This window comes from Dipodomys spectabilis, unplaced genomic scaffold (assembly GCF_019054845.1).
Source record: "Dipodomys spectabilis isolate Male_0828 unplaced genomic scaffold, ASM1905484v1 ptg000004l, whole genome shotgun sequence".
Taxonomy (NCBI): domain Eukaryota; kingdom Metazoa; phylum Chordata; class Mammalia; order Rodentia; family Heteromyidae; genus Dipodomys; species Dipodomys spectabilis.
The window spans coordinates 14,131,748-14,152,410 of NW_024870681.1; the positions used below are offsets into that span (position 1 = coordinate 14,131,748).

The following is a 20,663-nucleotide window of genomic DNA, read 5'->3' on the forward strand; positions in this document are numbered from 1 at the left end:
ACTTATTTCCTCTCTAGTTGATGGGAGGACTTTCCAAAAATACTTTGAGCTTTCTTGTGGACATTTCATCCCATTCTTTGTAAAAGAAAAAATATTTTCCAAACCCATATAAGCATTGCCTTACTAACTTAAATTTATGATGTAAATGAAGGAAAAATTCCTAGAATTTGGTTCAATAGATGTGATCTCGGAGCATGTTACCACAAGAGAATTTATGAGGATCAGAATTGTCTTCTCTTCTGCACTTCTGTCTTCTGTGCCCCGATGAAGGGCAGATTTATGAGGGGAAGGGAAATTGGTTCTCATTAATATGTGCTACATAGTTATGCTACCTTAAAAGCAAATGATCCTGGCCTCACTGTTTCTAATGGTTAAAATCTTTCCCACAAATAATTGTCTTCATTTCCAACAACAACAACAACAAAAGAAAAACCCAAAAACTTTCCTGGAAGTGACCTTTGTTACTAAGTGTTCACTGATTGGAGACATTGATTCTCACTAAGTAGTCTTCAGTCTGATCATTGTAGATGTGTGCTTGTACTTAAGCCCCATTTTGGGGTCCTTGAGGCTTTGGAATTAGTCTATTTTATTAAGTGCTCTGATGAGATGTTACAATTCAGCCTTAAAACTGGTATAATTACGTAGCTGTCAGTCCCAATGAATGCCGATGCAATACTATCATGTAGCTGCCTTCCTATCCCCCTGGCCAGTCTCTTTGGACAGAATGTTCAGAGAGCATGTTGAAAAGCAGCCAGGAGTTCGGTCAGTCTCTTGTTAGGCCAGTGGACTATCCAGCTGCTGTTGTGGATTGAAAGTGGGGTTGGAGAATATTACAGATGAATGGTTTTTCCTGCCATGTGATAACAGGCAAAGGTTAGAGCTATGTCAGGCTTTCCTCCACATTCTGCTTCATAATAACTCCATCAGGGATTTCTGTGAGGCCCCGAATTCATGTAGTAGGCTGCAGTGGGGGGTGACAGTGAGGCTTTTGGAAATCCTATTGCAAAAGCAAAACCTTGATAACTGTTGAATAGTTGGGCTGGGAAGGTGGCTCAGTGGTAGAGTGCTTGCTTTGCATGCATGAGGCCCTGGGTTCGATTCCTCAGCACCACGTAAGCAGAAAAATCCAGAAGTGGCGCTGTGGCTCAAGTGCTAGAACACTAGCCTTGAGCCTTGAGCTGAGGGACAGTGCCCAGGCCAACCGACAAAAAAATAAAACAAAAGCAAAACAGTTTCCTGTAATGTGCTTTCCAGGAATTGCATAAGCACCTGGAACAGATGTAAATTTAAGAAACCATAAAAACAATTCTGGAAAACGACCACCAAAAACTAGCAAATAGGACAACTTTCTCAATTGTGTTTTATGAGCATGTATGTTAGTTTAGTTCCATTTGGCAATATATCTATGCAAGTAAAAATTTTAAATAATAATAGTGAGAATTCTTTAGTAGGTAGATAACCTCTGTAACCGAAGGGTGATTTTAATGATTTCCTTTGCTTGTCTTTAATTACCAATTCTTTGTCTTAAATTTAGATGTAATTATGGAGAGAGACCCTTTTAAAAACAGTCAACTTGAATAAATATTTTCACAGTCACACTCTGAAAGTTCAATTTTAAAAACAGGAATAAATAATTATAATGATTACAAAAAATTGTCATTGTTGTGTTTTGAACAAACACATCTCTGGGCTACTTGGACTTTTAGAAAATAATCTTTGTTGGAAATGGAGGTATGGCTCAAGGGGTAGAGGACCAGAGTACAAGGCCCTGAGTTTAAGCCCCATTACTGGCACTAACTAATAAGTAAATAGAAAAATTTTTAAAATATCCTTTGGGAGAAAGTGTTAGGCTGATGATTTAGATGCAAGATGATTAATTCCCAAACTCTGAAAGTACAGAAATGAGAATGAGAGTAGGAAAGATTTCCTATCTCTTACATTACTACTTACATTTTTTAATATTTTTTAATTCTTATATTTATCCTTATTAGTATGACACTAACATGCCTTGTAAAACTTTGAAATAAACCATTGTATCTGAGGAAGATACCTGTTATTACTTCTTACTTGGTATGAAATACTGTCGCTGAGCCGGGCGCCGGTGGCTCATGCCTGTAATCCTAGCTACTCAGGAGGCTGAAATCTGAGGATCGCAGTTCAAAGCCAGCCAGGGCAGGAATGTCTGTGAGACTCTTATCCCCAATGAAGCACCAGAAAACCAGAAGTGGTGCTGTGGCAGAAGTGGTAGAGTGCTAGCCTTGAGCTGAAGAGCTGAGGGACAGCACCCAGGCCCAGAGTTCAAGCTCTACAACCAACCAAAAGAAAAAAGAGAAAAACTGGTGCTGGCAAGGCATTAACATTAATTAGCAAAATTAATTTTTTTGTATTTGAGTCATACGGAATTCCTCATGTAGTGTCAAAAAAAATGGAACTGAGAACTACTTCTGTTCTCATGTCACATGGAATGCACCTTTTGTATTTCTGTACCTCTGGTTTCTCTTCTGTACAATGAGCTCAAGAACTTAATTGACTGCCTTCATCCCTTTTCAAGAACATTGAGGACAGATACCCTCGAAGTCTTTGGAGGACAAATGCTTCCTTGTGTATTTTTTGATACTAACTTAACTTGTAAGTATGTGCTATGTGTTGTATACAGTGGTGCAGTGTGACGTTGTGAGCTTTCTTATGAGAACAAAAGTTGTTTGCATGCCTTAATGTTACACTCCAGTTCATTATTAATGTGTTATGCTTTCTGATCTTGCCTCTCTGCTTTCTAGTACAGTCGGGATGGTTCCTCTGAACACCTATGCATTTTATACTGTCCCTAGATAGGAGGTGGGAGGTAGAGGAATTAATGTTTTCTGCCCATCTCTTAGAAATGTTCAGAGAAGTTGGAAACCTGGGGGAAGGAAATGTCCAGGTCCACAGTACACAGAACAGTTTAGGTCTCAGCTTAGGAATCATCACACAAAAAGTCCTCTATTTCTTCCTTTAGGCTTTCTTTCACAGGTTTATGTTGACTTGCATGTTGATTGCTAGTTAGAGTCAGGTAGAGCTTTTATTATTATTTTTTAATGTATAGGAAGTGCAGTATACCAAAAGAGTCAATAGTCTAGGATTTGAGAGAGCTGGAGTTTTGTCTGTGCACTACCTGTTGCTGTAACTTAGCACTCAATCTTCTTGTTCTGGACCATTTCCCATGTCTCATGATTGAGGGAGGAAGCTGGGATAGGCAGATGTTAGGGAGTGAAGAGACTGCTCTTAAATTGAGTGGTAGCTCCCCTGCAGTTCTCAAATAGCGATTGTGCATCTACAAAGCCATCTACAATTATAGCACAACTATATAAAAACTGCTGTCGCTCATTATAGTTTTCTTTATATTTGCATGTGGATGTTAAATCTTACTTGCCTACGACTTGTGCTGCATAACTTCTGACATTACCAGTGAATGCCATGCCATTTGAAGCATTCCTCAGTCTTACTTTGTTAAAATGTCTATAATCAGAATTCTTCCTGTGAAGTAGAAGCAAGACGATAACTTGTGTGGCTGGTTAGCATTTGTGAAGTCTGATAACTTTCTGCTACTGTAGAAGTTTTGTTCACAGGGTTTTAAAATGGTTTTATGTTTTTGTGACCTCTGTTGTCATTCTTTTCCAGAGAATACGGTCAACCGTGGATGAAAAGGAGCAAAAACAACTTCTTATGGATTTGGATGTAGTAATGCGGAGTAGTGATTGCCCCTACATTGTTCAGTTTTATGGTGCACTCTTCAGAGAGGTAGGAACAAATGGGTTGGGTTTTAGCTGATGAATGAGTATGTGATTGGGACAAGTTAGAGATGGCAACATTAGATTCTAATCTTTAGCCAAGTTTCATGGGTTAGCCACAAGCATTGAGGTATGAAGCCATGTTAATCTATGCATTAACCCTACTGCTTCTTACCTAAGGACTGAGGGTCATTTATACCTATAATACATATATCTGTATTTTTTTCTCTCTCCGTTCATTCGTTTGTTCCTTCCTTCCTTCCCTCCCTCCCTCCCTCCTTTTTTTCTTCCCTCCCTCTTTTTCTTTCTTTCTTGCTTTCTCTCTCTCTCTCTCTCTCTCTCACTTTCTTTTTCTTTTTTCTTTTTTTTTTTTTTTGTGTGTGCTAGTCCTGGGGCTTGAACTCAGGGCCTGGGCACTGTCCCTGAGCTTTAGTACTCAAAACTAATGTGCTATTGCTTGAGCCACAGTTCCACATCTGGCTTTTTTATGCTTAATTGGACATAAGGGTCTCATGGACTTTCCTTCCCTGGGCTGACTTCAAACCATGATCCTCAGATCTCAGCCTCCTGAGTCACTAGATTACAGACATGAACCACTGGAATCCAGTGTATTTATAGTTTTTATTTCTGAATTATATGATTACTCTTTATTTGCATATATTTTCTGTTAACCTGGAAAATCTAAATAGTAGTCTAATGTAGGTCTAGATACTATTCCTTTTGGCTTTGTGCTCTCCTGCTTCAGGCTATTACCCTTTGGGTCCTCAAATGTTACCTGCATTTAATGTTAACATTTATTCTCCTCTACCCACAATCCTCAATTATACCTATCAAACTCCAGACATGAAAGCTAATAATTCAATGGAAATTATTTTTTTTAAATTCTCTTTACCTAGATTTTTCTGTGGAACTGTTCTTTTCTCTTCATTTCATGATCTCGTTTCTTCTTTGAGCTTCTGTGTTGGAAAACCTTGAAGTGAGGCAGGACCAGGAGTCTGATCAGTCTACCACAGATTAGCTATGAGTGAAATACTTCATGGTAGGCTGGATTGCCATTAAAAATTGTGAAGGACTTGAGTTTAGTATTTCATACACTCTAAAAAATAACCATTCTCATCTCTAAATGGTAAGATGTTCTGATTGTTGTTAACTTGATGGAAGAAAAACTTTCCTGCTCCTCTTCGAGGGTGGGGGCAGTGAAGGTGTTGGATAACCAGGTATGACATTTTTATTTCTCTGTTCTTTGTCAACTGTAGTAACAGGGAAATGTTACTTTACCATAGATTCATTTCTTGGTTAGATACTAATTCTATTCTGTACCTCATAAGCTAATCTATCTTACTCCCTCCCTCCTTCCTTCCTTCCTTCCTTCCTTCCTCACTTCCAATTTCCTGGTGGTTAATTGAAATAAGAGTCTCATGGACTTTCCTGCTCAGGCTGGCTTTGAACCACAATCCTCAGATCCCAGCCTCCTGAGTAGATAGAATTACAGGCGTGAGCCACCAGCGCCTGGCTTCATGAGCTTTCTTTCTACCTTTGGTACTCTTTAGTCACTTTCATATTAATTTCTATGACCAAGTACATTGAATTTATTATTATTAGTTCACATCTATGCTATATAACACATTTTTAGGTACATGACAGTATATTGGACCTAAGTATTATCTAATGCCACGCTATTTGTAAAATCATGAATCTGGAACTTTCTTCAGGTTGCAGAAAAATTTGATCTCCTCTTTCCTGCATCCCCAACCGGTGAACTATTCTTTACAAACATTAAATCATTTGGTCACTCACTTTGTCTCTTAAGCAGAATAGTTAATTAGGGACTGAACTTGATGTTTTCTCCTAAATGAATTTCACAGCCAACCTTCCCAGACTGCATTCCCTGTCACTGCACACAGCCACTGGTTCTGTCTTCCTCTCAAGCGAACCTGATTGTGCTGGAATTTGTGCTTCATTTCCCCCAATTCACTTAAGCAGCACTTAACTATATATATGTATATATCCGTGGACTGGAGGGTGTAAGCTTCTGGTTATATGAAAGGGAGTAAGTAATATCTATGGTTGATGAGGTATTGGATACAAAGTACCAACGCTTAGATTAGTGTTTAAATAGTATCTTTCTATTTTCTTTCTATGGACAGTTGAGAAAAATGGTTTCTGTCTCAAGAAGATTGAAGGGAGTTGAAACACACAGCCCAAAGCACCTAGATATAAGTACTTTATAGTTTTCTTTTTAATTGATTTTTTTTACAGTAGTCTCAGGATTGGGTGGCATTAACTCTGTTTTCCAAAGAGGCAAATGAAATCTGGAGCAACACACACACAGACACACATACAGAGACACACACACACAGACACACACACACAGACACACAGACACACACACACACAGACACAGACACACACACACAGACACACACACAGACACACACACACAGACACACAGACACACAGACACACAGACACACAGACAGACACACACATACGGTATTGAAATCAGAGGCTCAAGCACTCTACCACTTGAACCATGCCCCTAGTCCAAAATTTAGATTATAAATCTAACAAAAGTTAGACATAATAACTGATAGAAACAACTAAAAAAAAAGACAAAAATCTCACCCTTTCTTCCACTTATCAGAAATAGATGAAGAACTTTTAGCTTTCCATAAAAATTAATCTTTTAAATATTTTAATTTTTCAGAAGACCAAATAAAGGCTTAGGAACTACATAGTCAAGGTGTATAAAGTCACAAAATGTATAAGTAGGTAAAACATGATCTTAAAAATCTTAGGAAAAGTTACAGTTAATTTCAGAGTAAAAAAAATAAAATGAAGTTTTAGAAGAGCAGAAAGTTTGTGTTAAATTACAAGGCATTAAACAGATTTTGAAAGGGCTTAGAGAAACATTTTTCTTTTCAGTTTGATAACTTAAAAGAAAAAACATCTGGGTTTTTGTTTTGTTTTGTTGAGAGAGGATCTTACTATCTAGCCCAAGTTAAATTGTTGATTCTCCTGTGTCAGCCTGCAAAGTGCTAGGATTACAGGTATCCACCACCGTACCCTGCAAAAAACATTGATTTTTTTTTTCTTTTTGCTTATGTGGTGCTGAGGAATCGAACCCAGGACCTCATGCATGCAAGGGCAAGCGCTCTACCACTGAGCCACCTTCCCAGCCCCAAAACATCGATTTTTGATGATGCTCAGTTCCAACAATAGATGAAATTCTGGATTTATGAAAGAATTAATAAGCCTGATGGGACACCCAAGAGGTGGTATCTTTCATTCCTGTCACTGTGAGAACCTTTTGTTATTAATTTCACAGAATTCATACCACTTAAGACTTGAGCTCGTGCTTTGTTTCAGTCACCTGTTGGGAGCTTTCAGATCTTCATAAAGTGCCATTAATCTTGCTTTTGGATAGTACTGAGCCTCCAAAAGCTCTGAAACTTCATTTGGAACTGAGTTACTCTTAATACCACGCTTGGTCACTTGCATGTTCCATCATCTTTAATCAGAATGACACTGGACTCAAGAAGTTTAGATTTAGAGGATGGCCAATGGCACAGGTTTCTGAAAGACATTTTCAGACTTTGTAGGTAGGGAGGGAAAAAAAGGAGCTTGATAGTACTGAATAATGGAAGTAACTTCGAGCTTCCAGTTTACAAAAAAGTCTTCTACATACTATTTATTTTGTCATGACAGAGACCTAGTACCACTTGAGTGCCTAGAGTTTCAGACGTAGTAGTGTGTAAAACTTCATTGTAATCATGTTCTATATTCTTTTTGATGCTGAAGGCTGAACCCAGGGCCTGGACTATCACTTCACTGAGCTATACCCATTGTCTATTTCAAATATCTTTTGAAGTTGGGAAATAAATTCTAGGGCAAAAGTGCTGTTTTGAGTAACATGGATATAGAACATGGTGATATTAGCTGAGTTTAGTTGATTCTCCATACCCATCTCTTTGCCTGTCCCTTTCTTTGTCAATATACCTAATAGATGTAAAAATGACTACAGTACACTGTACACATTGAAAATGAATGGTTTGATGTTTGTGCAAATGTAGACATCTGTGGAATTATCACCAACACTCAAGATCATCAGTATACTCCCTACTAACAGTTTCTTTCTTCTATAACAAAGGCCAGTGGTCCAGACATCATTCATAGAGTTCTCCATCCTTTCCCCGATAGTGGCTTTGTTATACCTCTTCTGTGTCATAGCCTTCATTGATTCCTTACATTAATTTGGAGAGAATCTGATGGCTTTATGATCTTGACTCTTCTTATTTGTATGTCTGGCCTACCTCTCCATTTGGTTAGGTTTGTTAGGTCCTTCACTTTACACTTTCCATAAGGGCTTTTGTCTATTTTGCTAGTTATATTTCTTTTTTTGGGGGGGTCCGGTCGTGGAGCCTGAACTCTGGCCTGGGCGCTGTCCCTCAGCTCTTCAGCTCAAGGCTAGTGCTCTACCACTTGAGCCATAGAGCCACTTCCAGCTTTTTTCTTTTTACTTATGTGGTGCTGAGGAATCGAACCCAGGGCCAAAGCATGCAAGGCAAGTTCTACCACTGAGCCATCTTCCCAGCCCCTGCTAGTTATATTTCTGTGTGTCTGTCACTTTCATTTCTGTCGTGAATGGTGTGCTTTTAAACATTTTGTTTTTTATTTTCCAACTGGTTATTGTTATCTAACTATGTTTCTGGGTTTATGGGGTATTACCTGTAGGAATCTTACCTTAGTAGCTGAACATTTCATCACCTTCTATATATGTTTTTTCTTTTGAGTAGTCCAACCATATTTCATCTTCCACCTTTCCTTTTTAGTAATGCTGAATTCTAGGCATGAGGCTGTCCCATGTTTGGTTTGAATGTGGAATTAGTTGCTGCTACTACTTCTGGCAACTCAGGACCATTCCTTTCTTGTCTTTCCTGTTTTCTTTAAATGAAGGTCATGTGTTGTTTTCTATTTTTAGTTATGACCAAAAGAAACTGTCAAAGAGATTAGAAGTACCTTAGAAGCTACAAGGTCCTCCACCTCTGGAGCCATCTGTTTCTTTCTACCTCTCCCTTTCAACCAGGATAATTCTTACCTAAATTCCTCCTGCTCCTATGTCTTTCTCCTTTGTTTGCTTATTGTGTAGCCAATGTTTAACACCTGCCATATTAACCCACTAGACTTTGGTCACAGAATCTGTTGAGGATGGTGGGGCATTCTCAGTTCATAGACAGGAAATGAAGAAGCCTAGCCAACTACTATCTAGTAGGAGAGGCAAGACACTAAGTCAGGCCTTTCAGATTCATAACATAAGAGATCTTTACCACTCTAGGGGTTATGTTCCTTCCTATTTTTGCTTTCAGTGTGCTGTATTTCTCTAATGAGGCATGGCAGTTGAGATTTTAATATAAATAAAAAATTCAAGTTTCTGTTTTGGGTGGAGAGTTTTAATTTTTTTGCAAGAGTCATTCTCCAAAGCAGTCACAAGAAGCAAATTTAGAGAAGGATGACTTACAGAAAATATTAGTAAACGCTTACTTTGTCAAGCTCACTATGTTATACAAGCTTTTTTTTTTTTTCCTGGTCCTGAGGCTTGAACTCAGGGCCTGAGCATTGTCCTTGAGCCTCTTTGTGCTCAAGGCCAGCGCTCTACCACTTGAGCCACAGCACCACTTCCAGTTTGCTGGCGGTTAATTATCGATAAGAGTCTCTTAGACATTTCTGCTCGGGCTGGCTTTGAACCATGATCCTCAGATCTCAGACTCCTGAGTAGCTAGGATTACAGGCATGGGCCACCAGTGCCTGGCTCACATAAGCTTTCTTCTACAAACATAGACTCTGTAGCCACTTAGCTACATGAATGTTCTTGCCAGTGGATCATGATACCTTGTGCTCTGCCTATACACACTGCCTTGTAAGTGTTGGCCGAAGAAAAACTTAAGAAAACTTCATTCTGTCAATCACTTTAAAGTCATTTTACCCCATGGGCCATTCATCTCACACAGTCATCTAGACTTGAGGGATAGAAAGTTGGTGAGTAGAAAATCTTGAAGGATATAGCTAGTATCATAATTTAGTAACATAAAAATTGTGTGCGATCATTTTTGTTTTCTTCCTAAGAGTATTTTTATTTTCGGAAGGTGTGTCATAGTTCATCTGGGTGCACACAGACTCTCACAAGGTTATCATTGTATTTGAGCATGTTCTTCATTTCTGCCTGCCTATTATGAATACCTACTGGGAACAACATAGTTTTTCAAGTTTACTTTTATTTTTATTTTTCAAATTTTTCTGTTGTTATCTTTAAGTAGTTGTACAAAGGGATTTCAATTCAACATGTCCATTTATAAGTACAACGCATCTTGATCCTTGTCACTGCTTTAATCATTCTCCATCTCCCAACTCCTCTCATCCCAAGTTACGTGGGTCCATTTTCATGTATGTACTTTGAATATTATGGCTATTTTCACCCACTTATCCTCTCTCTCTTTGTCTTGGGGAGAGGGGGTCCCTCCCCTGAATACCCTCCTCCCTCCATTCTGCCAATATATGTTTCAGTTTCTTGGTATTTTTGTTAAACTATAAGCCAGTTGCAACCCTCTCCTGTGAATACCATATATTAGACAGTAGATGTATGTTTATATGCAAATGACCCTGTGTATGTTTTCATATGTTGATAATTTAGAGCTAACTTCCACATATGAGGGAAAACACACTCCTTTGACTCTCTGAGCCTGCCTTCACTTAGAGTAACATTTTCCCAGCTCCATCTATTTTCCCGCAAAGGACCTTTTATTCTTCCTAACGGATGAATATTATATATCTGTAATATGTATATACGCACATATATCATATTTTCTTGATGCATTCATCTGTTGTAGGATACCTAAGAAGTTTACTTTTATAGTCACTTGAGTATGAACTGGTCTTTTGTGCCATGGTTCAGTGTGACTCCTAGTTTTGCTTCTTTTTTCTTTTTGTAATTTCTGGACTAACGCAGGCCCAGTTCTAGTAGTAGGATGGCGCCATCCACCAATAGCCACTCACTTCCAGCTGTGTTCTTCAGGGGATACATTCTGAGATGTTTAGTGGAGGCCTACCCTCAGATATTTCCAAACCCTGTGTAGGCTTTTTATCTTCCTCTACACAAACACACCTGGGAGAAAATTTAGCTTATAAATTTGGCACAGAAAGCCATTATGCCTAACAAATAATAATAATATGACAACGTTTATCACCTACAGGACTGCTTGAGCATGAGCTGCCCAGTTCTGCACCAGTAGCTGTGGCAGATGGGGATGGCCGCAGATGGGAGTACATGGCACAGACTTGTGGCATAAGGACCAGTTAGTTGCATTCTTTTCAGAGGGGGCAGGACAATGGGAGGTGCATCACCTTGCTCACAACATTGCACATTTAAAGCTCAGAAGTCAGTTAATTCTGTTTTTTTTTTCCCCCACTTAGTATTATCACATTAGAGTTGGCTTATGGGGGCTCTACAGTATTTATCTTGTTTTATTGCACAGTTGCTTTCTTACTGATGTAAAACAATCGGTAATTCTGCAAGACGTGTTTGAATAAGTCAGTTTAATGACGGCCATCATTCCTTTACTGAGCACCTGACCTCAGTGGGGTAAGGTTCAAGGTCAGCCTGTGACCTACTCAGAAGATAAGTTAGTTACAGGTGGGGTAAAGTGGTAAGGGCAGCACAGGAGAGGTAGGGTTAAGGAACACTAGGCGACATGACTTGTATCTCGTGTCATTTGGCATAGACATCAATGAGAAGGTGGCATATGAGCATCCTTGCTTTATATATGTTTTTCTTTCTTGCTAATTTGAGACGTTTCATTTGTCTCTCAAGAGTACTGTCTGCCATCTCCTTTTCTTTTGCAGTAAGATTGGTTTCCCACACAATTCTTAATTTTGTGTTCAGTGATGGCAAAATTATGATATACAAGTTTTTTTTTTTATTGTGAAAATACTGTACAGAGGGGTTACAATTACATGGGCAAGATAATGAGTACATTTCTTATCAAGCATTGTTGCCTCCTCCTTTGTTTCCCTTTCCCATCCCTTCCCATCCTCCCCCCGCCCCCCCCAATCCTCCCTGTGGGCCCCCTCCCCCCCCCCCCCCCGCACCAAAGTTGTAAAGTTCGTTTTTCCACATAACGACTTGTACATCTCATTGTTGCAATGGGTCCACCTGTATCCCTATTTAAACGATTTGTTTTTTCCCTTCCCCTCCACAAATTATACCGACATCAAATACAGTGAAAGCAGGGGTTATACTGTGGGGGCGGGACATACAAAGCAACAAAGAAATAATCTTATAAATGGATACACAAGTTTTTTTATGTAGTACTATTTATACAATTAAGTGAGCAAATTTGGCCTTTTTTTCCCCCTCAAGTTAAGAAACTTCAACTCAGGGCATTCTTGCACAGGCTCTGTCCCTTGAGCCACACCTCAGCTCTTCTTGCTTTAGTTATTTTTCAGATAAGCTTTCACAACTTTTGCCCAGAACCAGCTTTGGATCACAGTCCTCCCACTTAACACATTTCTATACAGCTGGAGTTGTGGGTATGCATCACCATACTGGCTTTGTATGTTGAGATGAGATCTCACCAACTTTTTCTGAAGATGGATTCAAACTATGCTCCTCTTGATCTTAGCCTTCTGAGTAGAGTAGCTGGGGTAACAAATGTGTGTCACCACACCTGGCTGAAATTAGCTGTAGCCACTCATTTTGTATTTAAACCTTAGTAGAATGTTTTTCCTAGGGCTTTAATAAGGAACTGCAAATTATCACCAATTCAAGATTCAGTATGAAAAAGAGCATAACTTTTTTCCTAATTACATTTCTATTTCAGGTGAGGGCAAGGAGGTACTTCATCTTGACATGTAAAAATAACAAATGTTTGTTGTTTTGTAGGGCGACTGTTGGATCTGTATGGAACTCATGTCTACCTCGTTTGATAAGTTTTACAAATATGTATATAGTGTATTAGATGATGTTATTCCAGAAGAAATTTTAGGCAAAATCACTTTAGCAGTAAGTATCTGGTTTTCAAATTCTTCATTGTATGTATACCCATATAAAAGAGTTGCTAGTGTCTTCAGTGCAGATATCTGATGGTTCTTCCTAGCCTTAATCTTAACACATCATAAGAACACTTCATATATACACATACATATATATACATATATATGTGTATGTATATGTGTATGTACATGTATATGTATATATATATTCTGGGCAAATAATTCAATGTTGTTTTCACTCAACTCTCCAGGAACCACAGCAGATCAAGCTTTAAATAAAACTAGAAAAAGCTACTTTTTGTTCATTTTCCCTGTTGCCCTAAACCTGTTTCTAAATGCAATATATTACTATAGGTGGCCCTAAGTTAATCCGAATTGTAGAGATCTAAAGCTTCTTAACTGAAAGGCTGAGCAAGTGCACTGGCTCTGCAGGAGCAATTTGGAAGTGTGGGGACCCCATGAGGGTGGGGGATTGTCAAGAGCTGAGGTTGGTCAGAACTTTTGGTCATTACTATTGCAAGCAGAACCTATTCATTGGCTTTCTTGTACTATTTTATTCTTGAACAAGGTTGAGGTACAAAATATGCAGTGCAGAGTTTGAGTGGCCTACTGAATGAATGATGCATTGTTGCTTTTTTAATCTGTCCAAGAGCACTTTTTTTTTCTATTATTTACTTATTATTTTACTTTTAACATTTATTTTTATTACTATCTTGAAATAGTTGTACAGAGGGATTTCTATTAAAAAGCATAGGAAGTACCATTTGTGCTGTTGTATATGATAAACTGTTATGCTGTTTCATTAAAAAAAAAAATCCTTGTGCAGGGAATGTGGCTTAGTAGTGTTGCCTAGCATGCATGGTTCAATTCTTGGATTCAATTCCTTGGTACTACATCACCATAGAATTAATGAAAAATAACCATTAAATTATTGTTAAAAATCCTTTACCTCATCTCTCTTTGTTCCTCCTAGACTGTGAAAGCACTAAACCACTTAAAAGAAAACTTGAAAATTATTCACAGAGGTATGTATAGATTGCTGATTTTTCTTTCCTTCCTTCCTTCCTTCCTTCCTTCCTTCCTTCCTTCCTTCCTTCCTTCCTTCCTTCCTTCCTTCCTTCCTTCCTTCCTTTCTTCCTTCCTTCCTTCCTTCCTTCCTTCCTTCCATCCTTCCTTCCTCTTTTCTTTTCTTTTCTTTTGTTTTTCTTTTCTTTCTTTTTTTTTGTGCAGGTCCTGGAGTTTGATCAGGGCCTGGTGCTATCTTTGAGCTTCTGTGCTCAGGTTAGCATTCTACCATTTGAGGCACAGTTCCACTTCTAGCTTTTTTGGTACTACTTGGAGAGTGTCAGACTTTTCTGCATAAGCTGGCTCTGAATCCTGATTCTCAGATCTCAGCCTCTTGAGTATCTAGGATTACAAGAATGAACCACTGATGCCCAACCTGGATTGCTTTTTTACAGAAGAGGAATTAACATCTTTTCCCTTTGATTGTTTTGGAAGTGTCATATCCCTATCTGAACTTTTCACTATATAAACTTCTCTGAAATATTTGTATTTTTAGTAAAAAATATTCTGTGTGCTCTCAAAAGATTTAGTTGAGCCTCTACATTAGGCTTCTATAAATTTTATTCTTTTAGTATAATAGTATTTAACTATTCGTATATTGGACTTAGGAATTTCATTTTGCTGTAAACTATTACTATTAGTTAAAAAATAATTGCTATCCATAATGGTACTTATTATTTTGTACAATTAGTATATAGTAGTAAAAATAAATAATGGAAAGGAAACAAATTAAATGGCTATGGGATACTCATTTCCTTGATAGGTAATTGATGTTTCTCTACATACAAGCAAGGCATCAAGGTGGCCATGTGGACATTCAGAGACTAGTTGAAGGAAAAGTGTACTACCTTTGCATTCTTTTTCCTTCCTTCCTTCCTTCCTTCCTTCCTTCCTTCCTTCCTTCCTTCCTTCCTTCCTTCCTTCCTTCCTTCCTTCCTTCCTTCCTTCCTTCCTTCCTTCCTTCCTTCCTTCCTTCCTTCCTTCCTTCCTTCCTTCCTGTCTTCCTGTATTCCTTCCTATATTCTTTTCTATCTCCCTGCTTTCTGTCTTCCTGCCTTTGCTGGCGATTGAGCCCAGGACTCTGTGCATGTTGCACAAATGCTCATTATCCCCGACTTTACACTAAAGAATTTTATTTTATTTTTTAAAAATACTTTTATTGGGCTGGGAAAGTAGTTCAGTGCTTGCCTCACATGCATGAGGCCCTAGGTTCGATTTCTCCAGAAGTGACATGATGGTTCAAGTGGTAGAGTGCTAGCCTTGAGCAAAAAAGTAGCTCAGGGATAGTGCCCAGGCCCTGAGTTCAAGTCCTGGCAAGTGTGTGTGTGTGTGTGTGTGTGTGTGTGTGTGTGTGTGTGTATGATAAAGGTGATGTACAAAGGGATTAAAGCTTCGTAAGTGAAGTATACACTGAAGCATTTTAAAGCCAAGATACTGCCCCAACCAGTATTTCTTCTTCACTTAAGAGAGTGTTTTGCATGATGTATTTATAATTGAATACCTAATGATATCTCTCTCTTGCAGATATCAAACCTTCAAATATTCTTCTAGACAGAAGTGGAAATATCAAGCTCTGTGACTTTGGCATCAGTGGACAGCTTGTGGACTCCATTGCCAAGACAAGAGACGCTGGGTGTAGGCCATACATGGCAGTAAGTGTGGAGTCCAAGGCTTCTCGCTGGATAGCCAGTGCACAGAAGCTCTGTGCCTTTTAATGTTGACTGTAAGGAACCTACCATTGCTTGTGGGGCTTTACCATGCAGGCAGATGTTCTTCTCCCCTAGACCCAAGCTCAGGTTCTAGCTTCTCCCTGAACCTTTGCTTAATTCAGTGAGCTCTGGTAGTCATTGTCTTACCCCAGTTTTCTCTCATGGTATTTAGCATTTATGGTCTTCACTGTTTTTTGTTGTTGTTTGTTTTTTCCCCCCACCTTTTTCTTTATATTCAGTTTAGTTTGTCACCAACATGGTATGCTTTCTGAAAGCTTGTGTTTCTTACCCTCCTGAACTTGCTTATTGTCCTGGATAATCAGTGCATGCTGAGAATGTGTCCTGGGCTGCTAACAAACACTATTTCCAGTTACTGAAGAATAGGAAGACTTGGGTTCCTAGCAGAGCACATACACCTCGTGTTGCTGTGATTGAGTACTGTCAGTTCCGGCTTTAGGAATGGCAGAGAAACATGCAGACGAATTTAAGGCTGGAGCTCTCTACGCATTTTGCAACCTGGAGCCTCCTTACCCACAGAGAGATGAACAATGTCCTCTCAGAGCTGTCATGTTTCCCTGTCCCATGTGTCTACCCTTCTTCCCACAGCCTGCAGTCTAATGTGTATTTGAATTGGAGTTTGGTGTCTAGATTTTAAAATATTTCCTTAAGGTGTTAGTGTCCTCCTTTAGTGTCTCTGTGGTTCTTTGGAGACCAGGACCCATCTTTAAATGGTGACAGGTAAGGTTCTGATATTTTTGTGTATGTGCCTGTGGCAATCCTGGGGGATAGACTTTAGTGCTTTCCCAGATTCATAATTATTTAAGAAGTTGAGCAAATGTTAGTTCACACATGATTTGAAAGTAAGTCTTTCACCAACATTCCTTTTGCTTCTGTTTACCTCTCAATGAGTAAATTGCATGAAAACATGCATCACAGAAGTTCTCTGGTCATGTGTAGATGTTCACTTTGTGTTTGAACAGCATCGCACTGAAAAGTTTCAGTATTTATTGGCAGGTTTTTGTTCTTTTGTTTTGTTTGTTTTTTTTGCCAGTCCTGGGGCTTGGACTCAATGTCCCTGACTAGCATTCTGCTACTCGAGCCACAGTGCCACTTCTGGCTTTTTATGTGTATGTGGTACTGAGGAGTATGAATCCAGGGCTTCATGCATGCCAGGCAAGCACTCTACCACTAAGCCACATTCCCAGCCCAGTATTTTAAAATTCTTGCATTTCAGTTTTGTTAGACAAAGGAAAAGTGTGTGTGTGTGAGTGTGTGTGTATGTGTGTGTGTGTGGGGGGGTGTGTGTTGGGGTGTGAGGGTGTGTGTGTGGTATGTGTTTCAAGATTTTAAAAAGATATTTAAGTTCTGGGCTTTGTGATTATTCACTGGCCGTGCAGATTCTTGAGACATATTTCTCATCTTAATTTGGGATAAATAGCCCAACAGCTATGAAACTGAATGCTAGGATTGCAGGAATAAAACACCACATTTGGCTTGAAATTATTTCCCTCCTTCCTTCCTTCCTTCCTTCCTTCCTTCCTTCCTTCCTTCCTTCCTTCCTTCCTTCCTTCCCCTCCCTCCCTCCCTCCCTCCCTCCCTCCCTCCCTCCCTCCCTTCCTTCCTTCTTCCTTCTTCCTTCCTCCCTCCTTCCTTTTCCTCTCTCCTTCCTTCCCCTCCCCTCCCCTCTCCTCTCCTCCCCTCTCCTGTCCTTTCCTGTCCTGTCCTTTCCTTTTTTGTTGGTTGTGGGGCTTGAACTCAGGGCTTGAACATTGTCTTTAAGCTCTTTTGCTTAAAGCTAGCACTTTACCACTTTGAGCCACAGTGCCACTTCTGATTTTCTGGTAGTTAATTGGAGTTAAGAGTCTCATGGACATTCTTAACTGGGCTGGTTAAGATCCTTAGATATCAGTCTCCTGAGTAGCTAGGATTACAGGCGTGAGCCACCAGTGCCCTGGCATGAATTATTTCTTTGTAAAAGTGAGACAACTACCCCTCATAATCTGGTCATATGTCAGTGACAGTTTTCTTCTAAGTTGGATTTTCTCTTCCATTTTGAAGTAAATTTAAATTTATTGCTAGATGAAGCATATAGCAATAGTCAGGTAGAGATTCTAAGTTTGATGTAGTCCTCTCCATAGGCTGCATATAAATTTATATCCCCAAATGGTATCATGTGCTATTGTTTGTGTATAGTAACTGGATAATTTATCCTTAGTCCCTCATACCTTTCCCTAATAAAGTAATTATTTTGTATTTCTATTTTTGTAATAATTGCATGTGTTTGAAGAGTTGTACATTGATAGTTTTATAGATGTTTTTAAAATTTTAAAAATATTAAAATCAAGAAAGAATACACACATACTTCATTTCATTGTGGTCTGTTTCCTTGCATTTTGCACATATTTTGCATTTTACAGACTAAAAGTCAGTGGCAACCCTATATCGAGCAAGTCTTTGGTAACATCTTTCCAATTTGTGCTTACTTTGTCTCACATTTTGATGATATTTCACACTTCTTCATTATTAGTGTATCTGTGTGATCAATGACCAGTGATGTTTGAAATTAACATTGTCATCACTTTTAGGTACCATGAACCATGTACATGTAAGACAACAAAGTTAATGTGATGGTAGCCCAATTAACCAGATGCCCCTGAGTCCAAGCTTCCCTTTTTGAAGGGACATGACAGTATTGAGATTAAGTCCATTAAGTACTCTACATGGTCTCTATTTAAGTGAACAGAAGAGTCTTGGGTTTCTTTCTCTTTAAATCAAAGCTAGAAATAACTTACTGAGGAAGAAAAGCATGCAGGAAGACATAGGCAGGAAGCTAAGCCTCTTGACACCAGTCAAATTGTAAATGTAAAGGAGAAGTTATCCAAGGAAATTGAAAGTGTTGCTCCAGTGAACACATGGAAGAATAAGAAAGTGAAGGAGTCTGATTACCAATACAGAAAGTTTTAATGGTTTGGATGGAAGATGAAACCAACCAAAACATTCCAAAGCCTGTCAAAAGCAAGGCCTTAACTTTTGTCCATTCTGGAAAAGCTTCTACAAAACAGTTTGAAGCTAGCTCACAAGGTGTAAGGAAAAGCAGTTTCCCATAGCAGATAATAATGCTGATGTAGGCCCAGCACCAGTGACTGATATCTATAATTCTGGCTACTCTGGAGTCTGAGATCTGAAGGCTAATGTAGAAGTAGCTCTGGCAAGGATTTTCTCTAGTTACATAAGCTAACCTTACAGTCTATTGATTGTTTCTTTTGATGTGCAGAAGCTTTTTAATTCAACACAATCCCATCTGTTAACCCCGCCCCCTTTTTTTGTACTGGACTTGGGGCTTGAACTGAGGGTCTTGAGTGCTGTCCCTGAGCTTTTTTTAAAATCAAGACTAGTGGTATACCACTTGAGCCATAGCTCCACTTCTGACATTTTTAGAAGTTATTTGAGGGAAGGGATAGTGGGGCAACAACAAGGAAGGGAAGGGGTAACAATGATCGACAAGCAATGCACTCATTGCCTCACTCACGTAACTAACCCCTCTGTACAGCATCTTAACAGTAAAATAAAGTTTTGTCAGTTGTGGGGTTTCTGAACTCTGGGCCTGGGCGCTGTCCCTCAGCTCCTCAGCTCAAGGCTAGTGCTCTACCATTGAGCCAAAGCTCCACTTCCGGTTTTCTGGTGGTTTATTGGAGATAAGAGTCATGGACTTTCCTGCCCCGGCTGGCTTTGAACTGCGATCCTCAGATCTCAGCTTCCTGAGTAGCTAGGATAGTACAGGCGTGAGCCACTGGTGCCCAACTCTCCCTCATATATAACAAGTTTAGATATTATTTAAACATTTGTTCTTCCAAACTCTTATTTAAAATGAATACCTATATGCTAAATTTTTAGATTTGGACCTGTTTCAGGACTTTGTAACACGTAGTTGTCTGTATTTTTTGGATGATGGTAGCATCTTTATAAAAACTCAACTAGAATCTTATTCAATTGTAAGTTTAATTATTGCTGCTTTGCATATCTAGTTTTGCCAATATGATACATTATTATTTCTCTCCATTCATTCAGGCTATCTTAATGTTCCTTGTTATTCTTTTCATATAATCTGTTCATATTTATTTCCCATCACAGGTGTTTTTAATCTCCTAAGAGCTAGGTATACCAGTTTTCTACACATTCTTTCATTTTCTTACGTCTGTTCTTTTTGGTTTTATATACTATTTCAACAATTGTCATCAGAGGAAACATTTTCCATGTCCAGAGTCAATCAGTGGTTATAGTCCTCCTTGATTGACTTGAATTTATTTAAATTAATTAAATTAAGATAATTAATTTAGACTGTGCATGTACCAGGATTGGGACTTGAACTCAAGCCTGAGTGCTGTCCTTTAGCATTTTGCTGGAGGCTGGTGCTCTGCCTTTTGAGCTACACCTTTACTTCCTGTTTGCTTTGTTTTTTTGTTTTTGTTTTTGCTAGTTAATTGGAGATAAGAATCTCACACTTTCCAGCCTGGGCTGGCTTTGAACCACAATCCTCAGATCTCAGCCTCTTGAGTAGCTAGGATTACAGGTGTGAGACACTGGTGCCCAGCAGTTTCTAAGTTTTGATGTAATTAGTTGTATAACAGCTCATTAGTACAAAGTATCTCATTGACTTTTTACTCCACTTCCAACTTTTTGCAGATTCATTAGAGATAAGAGTCTCTCAGACTTTTTGCCCAGACTACTCTCAGCCTCCCATGTCTCTAGTTTATAGGCATAAACCATTGGTTATATTAGCATAAGCATGGGCTATATTAGTCTTTTATACTACTTTAATTTGGATGAAAACTTGAGAAAAAGGTAAATATTGGTAATAGTGAATTGAGGGTGATAAATTTAGCTTTATCATGGAGAATAGGTAGGAAAATTGTAGCAACTTTGCCACCTGTTTTTTTGTGCATTGTATGAATAATGTTTCGCCCTATGCACTGATCCAAAGATTGGTAAAAATCACAAGTTTTAAGTCTCTTTTATTTTTTTCTTCCAGTTTATCATTAATTTCAACTAGTCTGATCCTATAATTCTTTGCCCATTC

At 38.8% G+C, this 20,663-nt stretch overlaps 1 protein-coding gene across 2 annotated transcripts in view; it reads left to right on the forward strand.

Annotated features, from left to right (window-relative positions):
• The window catches only part of Map2k4 (mitogen-activated protein kinase kinase 4), a 99,000-nt gene that overhangs the window by 67,269 nt on the left and 11,068 nt on the right, over window positions 1-20,663 (forward strand). For both annotated transcript variants that reach the window (XM_042693546.1, XM_042693547.1), the window contains 4 exons: window positions 3,658-3,777; window positions 12,703-12,822; window positions 13,786-13,837; window positions 15,402-15,529. In XM_042693546.1, the coding sequence (XP_042549480.1) occupies window positions 3,658-3,777; window positions 12,703-12,822; window positions 13,786-13,837; window positions 15,402-15,529 (420 nt within the window). The remainder of the gene's footprint in view (window positions 1-3,657; window positions 3,778-12,702; window positions 12,823-13,785; window positions 13,838-15,401; window positions 15,530-20,663) is intronic.